Genomic DNA, 7,729 nt, shown 5'->3' with positions numbered 1-7,729 from the left:
TGGTTGTTTGGTGCCAGAAGGGCCGTAGCTTAGCGGCAGAGCATCTGCCTTGTATGCAGAAGGTCCCAGGTTCAGTCCCTGGTGTCTCCAGGTAGGGCTGAGAAAAGCTCCTGTGTGAAATCCAGGAAAGCCACTGCCAGTCAGAGTAAACAATACTGAGCTAGATGGACCAACCTGGTATAAAGCAACTCTCTATGTCTGTTCCTGCTTATTTTAACACAGAGGCAGGAGGAAACGTGCAATGTCATCCATAGCCTTAAGTGAGAACTTGCCAACACAACAGTTGGGAGTACTCCATAATCAAAACACACCCAACACAGTGGCTAAAACAAATCCTGAGTTTAAAAAAAAAGTAGGCATAAAACCTGCTGGCATTCAATAGACACCCCAGAGGGCACAGCAGAAAACCTTTTCCCATTAACCTGCTGAAATGAGTAGCGGTGCTGAATTCCAAATGGCTTTTCCAGGGTCAAACCTGAACTTTATGGCTGGACTTCGACTCGCTGTCTCTGGAGATCATTATCTGTCACCGCTTTTAAATTGCCATGTGACTGTGGAACTTGAGTCTCCCAGTGTGGGGGGTTGCAACAGACCCGCTCTGCACATTTTTTGTGGCAAGTTTTCTTAACTAGGAAGGTTTTTTTCCTAGGGGGGGGTCATGACAGGCCATCCAGTCTGCTCTGGAAATAAACTGCGTTTAATATCATACTTCTGAAAGGGGTTGAAATTGGATGATGATGATTTGCATTTATATCCCACCTTTCCTCCAAGGAGGTTGAGGTGATACCAGTGTGGTGTAGTGGTTAGAGTGTTGGACTAGGACTTGGGAAACCAGGGTTCAAATCCTCACTCGGCCATGAAGCTCACTGGGTAACTGTGGGCCGGTCACTACCTTTCAGCCTAGCCTACCTCACAGGGTTGTTGTGGGGATTAAATGAGGGGGAGAACCATGTACACCACCTTGAGCTTTTTGGAGAAAAGGTGGGATATAAATAAAATAAAATAAAATGTGGACGGTCCCCCCTTCCCTTCCCACTTAATCCACACAATACCCCTGTGACGTAGGCTTGGCTGTAGGAGAGAGTGGCCTAAGGTCACCCTGTGACTGATTGAGGATTTGAACCTGGGCCTCTCCCCAATTCTAGTTTGACACTCTTAATAGCAACACCACACTGGCCTTACAATGGAATGAGGGAGAGCATGGATCTGCTCCCCAAAATCCTCATAATCCTCCACTCTGTCCTCTAAATACTGAATATTCCACTGAATGTTTGACAACTGGATTTGAAATTGCATGGTACTTGATTTTAATATCAGATAAGTTGGCGTGTGCACCCAGTGGGTGTTTAAGATCTGGTAGCTGACACGCAATGGCACACGGCAGTGGGAGGGGAGAAGGTTAACCCCTCTCCTTGCACACTGTGGTGCCAGTCAGGATTGGTTCCCTCAGTGACTTGAACATGGGAGGAAAAGCATGAGAAATGTGTTTCATGTTGCATCTAGTTTGGCTTTTAATCTATAGTATATACTGTGACCTCCCCTTTCACATCTGCTGAATTGATATTCATTTCATTTAATTTCTCCTCTTTTAAATCCATGTTATAACAGGTTAAGGGCTGTCGTGTGAAAATAGTAATTTGTTTTGTTTATCATGTTTTTGTTCCGTCTCCTCCTCCAAAGTGCTGAGGGCAGTAGGTGTGAAGTTTAGCCCCATCACAATAGCCCTGTGAGGTAGGCTAGGTTGAGAAATTGTAGCCAGTCCAAGGTCACCCAGTGAACTCCATGGCCGAGTGGGGATCAGAACCCAGGTCTTCCTACTCCCTAATCTAATCCACTAGGCAACTGCGTTTTATGGCCCAGTGATACCAAAATCACAATATTGTATAATAATGCTGCTGGAATGTTCCAAGTTAATTCATGCACTGTCATGAAGCATTCCAGTATCTGACAAATGCAGACCATCTCTTTGTCTGTTCCTTCCATTAACTTTTCTTACACTAATGTTAACATTTTTAAGCATTTCCGCGTCTCCTTAGTCAAGAATCATGACATAGTTCTTGTACTCTTTTCTGTCTTCATGATTCTTCCTATTTGTGGTCCATAAATTTGCAATCAGTTGGGTCCATGGCACGTGTATCTGAGGTTCAACACCAAACTGGATGCATTAAATTGCATCTTGCATTGAAGAAGAAGAGGAAGATGTTTTAAACACGGTTCCGAGTTTAGATGTGTGACAATTAATATTACCTTTGCATGCACTATTCTGTTCATGCCCAGTTATACTTTGAAACTGTGGCCAAGGCTGCCTTCAAGGGAGCGATACGCTTCCACGGGTGAAGGTACAGCACGTGAACAAGTAGGAAGAAGAAAAGGTCCGATTGCACCATCTACAGTCATAGCTCAGTGTAGAGCATTTGCTTCACATGCAGAAGGTCCAGAGTTCAGTCCCCGACATCTCCAGGTAGGGCTGGGACAGGCTCCCTGCCTGGAACTCTGGAGAGCTGCTGTCAGTCAGTACAGATAAGACTGAGCCAGCTAGGCCAATGGCCTGACTCAGTATGAGGGAGCTTCCAATGTTCTTGAAGCGCTAGGAGACATTCTTGGGAAAGTGGAAGTGAGGCTGGGTAAGAAGCAGGAACGGAACACAAGGTGGGGATCATTCCATTGAGTTGATGATAATTTACTTCTTGGACCTCCTCCCATGATCTCTCTTTCCACTTGCTTCAGGCCCTGTCTGCTAGAGTTAAAACCAATTTAAGGATCATATCCCCTCTACATCGTAATACCTTCAGTTGCTTCCAATAAGGCAGGGATTGCCAACCCTTGTAAGTCTGTGGGCACATTTGGATTTCTGAACAAGTGCTGTGGGTGCTACCCCCCTCTGGTCACTTCCTTGTCCCCTCAATAAACCCCCCTCCATGAAAAAACTCTTCACTTTTCCAAATGATCTGGGTAGAAGTTGGATCTACTAGAGTTAATCTGAGCCTTCAATAGCATGTAGAGATTGTAAGAGGAAACGCGCAAGAGAGCCGCTCTTCCAACTTTCTCCTTCAGCTCTTTGTACTTCTCAAGAGAGGAAACCGGAACCACACTAACCACCTTGGTGGTGGTGAAGGGCTCAGATGCTTTGTTGGTCCCTAGGGAAGACCTTGTGGGTGCCAAGGAAAGACCTCAAGGGTGCCATGTTGGGAACCCCCACAATAAGGACATATTCCTTTTCACATCTACTGAATTCTCGTGAGAACATAAGAGTAGCCTTGGTCAGGAATGGGGAGCCTGTCACCCTCCAAATGTTGTTAGACTCCTATTCCCATCAGTCTCAACCAGCATGGCCAATGGCTAGGGATGATGGGAGCTATGGTCCAACAGTATCCCCATCCCTGGATCAGACCAAAAGCCCATCTAGTCTCACATCCTAGTTTACACAGTGGCCAAGGAACACAGTGGCTAGGAAGCCCAAAACTATAAAACCAGAAGCCTTCCCTGTTGCTGGCTCCCCAGCAACTGGTATGTATAGTAGAACTCTATACATGTCTACTCAAAAATAAATCTCATTGAGTTCAATAGAACTCACTCTCAGATATGCGTGTGCAACAGGTGGGGGGGGACTTTTGGCCCTCCAGCTGTTGATGAACTACAACTCACATCTACCCCAGAAAGCATGGCCAATGGCCAGGGATGATGGGAATTACAGTTCAGCAACATCAGGAGGGTCAAAGGTTCCCCACACCTGATGCATAGGATGGCAGCGTCGGTAGCATATTGTCTCTGAACATAGAGGCTTCATGTAGCTCACTATGGCTAATAACTTGATATGACAGCTCAGGGATAACCAACATGTTGTCTCCAAATGTGTCGGACTACAACTCCCATCAGCTCCAGCCAGGTTTGAGTTGATGGGAGTTGTAGTCCAACAAAAAAAAAATTGGGGATTACCACACTGGTACAAAAGCTGGCTACTTGATGATGATACACCCATCCTCCATGCATTTGTCTGTTTCTCTTTTAAACGTATCTACTGGCATTGAAGTCCATGAGATAAACTTTTTAAAACAGCATTATTGCCTCTGGCTGGAAATTAGAAAGATAATTTTATAAGATAGCTATTTATTAGGTGCTATTTTATTTTTATTAAGCTCTACTCAGAATTTCTCAAGATCTTGCGGAGAAATGATTTCATATACGATATGAATTGCCAGAGAAAGAATAAATTGCATTGACTGGCCCCCTGGGCCATTGAAATCTTAACATAAAATCATAGCCAGATATTCGTAGGCAACATGTGTATACATTTCACAACAGCCAAAAAGCTGCATGCATCATGGTCAGGTCTCCTGCTCCCCTGGTGCCTTCACTATAGCTGCCCAATTTCCCTGCTTTTTAAAGTGTGATAGAAACATCTGTGGGCTATAGGTATATTCTTAAACCACAAGGGTTTTTTTGCCTGTTAGTGAATTTCTCTGCTTTTTAATCCAGGGGGTAAGAAATGGGATCCTGTGCAAGTTTGCTGAGAATGGATTGATCATTTGCATGCTTATTGAGTTAAGTGGGATTTACTCCCCTGCAATCATGCTTAGGATAGGTGAAACTGACCGGAGGGGAGGAGGAGGAGGAGGAGAGAGGGAAGGGGAGAAAGGGGAGAAAAGGCAGAGGAGAGAAGGGGGAGGGGAGCAGGCAGGAGAGGGAGGGGAGGAGGACAGGTTTGATCATTTGCATGTTTATTGAGTTCAGTGGTATTTACTCCTGTCCAATCATGCTTAGGACTAAAACTGACTGGGGGGGACGGAGGGATGGCTGGAGTGGCCACTCTTGTGGCTGTATAATCTAGCTCACTGGCTTGCCACCTAGGCTTACAACTCAGGCTTAATTTCTGTTTTTGCCAATATGTGCAGCTTAGCATGAGGCCTTTTCAGGATTTCTGGACAAAAAAAATCAACCCAGCAACCAGTGCTTTCCACAATTAGTCTCCAATTGCTTAGTTCATCCTTTATATAGCAGCCAGTTAAAAAAAATTCCTTCAATTGTCCAACAGGAAGGAAAATCTAAGGTCAGGAACAAGACTAGAAGGAGGGACTCTCAAGAAGAAGTTATCAAACACACCCTAGAGTATTTATTTTCTCTCTGTCCTCCTCTAAACTTGTAGTATGGACAAGTTTGTTTCTCAGGTGTAATCTAAAACTGAGATGCCTAATGCATCATCAAAGCCAGGCTGAGGAGCTCACTGTCTTTACCAAAGTAGTTCAGTTCATGAAGAATCAGACCACAGGTGAAAGACTGTAGCTGTAGGCAAAGTCAAGCTTTTGAATCTGGTCCTCCTGGGGATCTCTCCAAAAAGGCTGAGACAATTGAACAGATTAAACTTCATTAATGTAAATTAACACGCACTCTGGATGGAGGAGGAGTGAGAGGGAAGGTCACTGTCTTTCCCTTCCCCTGACCTGGTCCTCACAGACTCTCCACCAGTGGTGGTGGTGGGTGGAAAGCTGATGTGTTGTGCCTCTTCCCCCTAAACACATTACCTAGAAATGCAGCTGCTCCACCTAAGAAGGAAGGCTGGCTACAGGCTGGGTCCGTTGTGAGTCTGTGACGAACATTTACAATTTGAATTCCATAGACCAAAGCAAAATACAAAGCAATAAATACAATTAAAAACCATACATCATTTAGCACACCACATTATAATTGCTACAACAGGCAGGAAAGAAATTAAGTGGCCCCTAAAGACCCTCAGCAATTTTCCAGTGGCCCATGGGTGAGGGGAAAGTTTGGGAACCACTGGTTTAGGGGGCAAAGTTAGGAAAAAGCTAGTCTAAGGGTTTATAGGCATTTTAGAAAGGCCCAACCTAGGTAAATGATATTTTGGTCACCTCCAGACTGTCACTGTTTTTCAGAAGGGATTCAATCGCTTACCAGAAATTTAGATTTGCACAATTAAAGAGCTGTTGCTCTAGTGCAACAAATTCACCTTCAAAAGGGACTTTTATGGTTAGGAAAGTGATGGAGAAATGCACTAAAAGTGTGAGATAATGATCCATTGACAGGAAGACATCTACCTTTCAAACATACAAAAGTTGAAATCACTCTGCAAACAACCTGGAATGAATGTGTAGTAAAGAACAGACATCCTAAAACTTCCATGTAAGCTTTGCGCAAGCAAGACAGGATGAAGGCTCAATGAAGTGAGTCGATTGGAGGAGGCCCTCAACTCTTTCCCTGCAAGGACATGTCTCTGTTATTTCCTTACTTAACCCAAATACAAAGGAAACAAAATGTACCCAAACATAATGAATCCGAGAAATGTCCCCAGCCCAGCCTTCCGCCAATACCATATTTTTAGCTGATCTATCCTTAGGACTTAATACAAAACCTGTTATCATATACTTGATCTAGAGCTAAAGTCGGTGAGCAAGTATTTAGGTATTTCTCCAGGCTATTCTTTTCAACAACCAGCTCAGGATGGTTTGAGCCAATTAGTTTCCTCTGTTAGGAGCTAGCTGAGCAGGAGGTCAGTCAGTTTTTTTCTGGTTTCATGGGGTATAAAGTTTCCGGGCCTCCTGCATGTTGGTCTATATGCTCAAATCTGCACCATCCCTTCCCTGCGATTGAAAGGAGAGTTGAGATAAAGAGCACAGGGCAATGAAATGGCCGAACTGCAGGTGACAGAACGAACTGTCGATCCAGCAAACTCCAATGGCAGGTTCACCATCAGCACCCTGATCAGCACCGAGGACAGCGGCAGGACTCATTATGGCCAGACCGATACCGTTGCGTATGACTCTGCCCAAGCCAGTCACCTCACCCACAACACCACTTTCTACATGCGGACCTTTGGCTACAATACCATTGATGTTGTGCCCACTTACGAAAACTACGCCAACACGAGGATCTCCGGTGAAGCCAAGAAGACCAGACCCACCTTATCGGATCTGCACTCGTTCCTCAAGGTACATTGAAGCCAAGCCATTCTCTCGTGTCTTGGCTCCCGAAATACATGGTACACACAGTTAGGAATGTAGGGAGCTGCCTTATACGGAGGCAGACCCCTGGTACATCCAGCTCAGTAGTGTCTACACTGACTGGCAGCAGCACTCCATGGTTTCAGGCAGGAGTCTCTCCCAGACCCATCTGAAAATACCTGGGACCTTCTGCATGCAAAGCAGATTCTCTACCACTGAGCTATAGGTGTTAAGAGAGACTTGGCCCTTGCCCTGCCTAATCACCATCGCCATTGTCTCTTGAGTGAGGAGACAGCACTGAATCCTGTCCTATATTCTTTCCCAACCTGAAATAAATTGGGTTTATTTATTTATTTATTTATTTGGTTGCATTTATATACCGCCCTTAGCAAATAGCTCTCAGGGCGGTAAACAGCATAGGGTAAAATACATATATGGCAATAATAAAATCACAAAAACATATATGACATAAAAACAAATACAATTAAACAGAAAATAAAAATAAAGACTTAGTATACAAGATTAAAAAGCTAAAAAGATTAGAGTGATTAAAATGCCTGGGAGCCGAAAAGATAATAGTGTAGGCGCCAGGCGTACCTCTTCGGGGAGGCTATTCCACAACTCGGGGGCCACCACAGAAAAGGCCCTAGATCTAGTAACCACCCTCCGGGCTTCACAATGAGTTGGTACCCAGAGGAGGGCCTTCGATGACGAACGAAGCAAACGGGTAGGTTCATAGTGGGAGAGGCGTTCCACCAGGTATTGCGGTCCCA

At 44.8% G+C, this 7,729-nt stretch overlaps 1 protein-coding gene across 4 annotated transcripts in view; it reads left to right on the top strand.

Annotated features, from left to right (window-relative positions):
- Positions 1–6,641: 6,641 nt before the first annotated feature.
- Positions 6,642–7,729, top strand: part of SLC12A3 (solute carrier family 12 member 3) — a 50,382-nt gene continuing 49,294 nt past the window's right edge. For 3 of the 4 annotated variants that reach the window (XM_061593700.1, XM_061593699.1, XM_061593701.1), the window contains exon 1: positions 6,804–6,944. In XM_061593700.1, the coding sequence (XP_061449684.1) occupies positions 6,819–6,944 (126 nt within the window). In that variant the 5' untranslated portion in view covers positions 6,804–6,818. Of the gene's footprint in view, positions 6,945–7,729 lie in introns of all 4 variants that reach the window. The other variant, XM_061593698.1, reaches the window with a different exon arrangement.

Source organism: Rhineura floridana, chromosome 13 (genome assembly GCF_030035675.1).
Source record: "Rhineura floridana isolate rRhiFlo1 chromosome 13, rRhiFlo1.hap2, whole genome shotgun sequence".
Taxonomy (NCBI): domain Eukaryota; kingdom Metazoa; phylum Chordata; class Lepidosauria; order Squamata; family Rhineuridae; genus Rhineura; species Rhineura floridana.
This window is presented reverse-complemented; position numbering and strand designations above follow the sequence as displayed.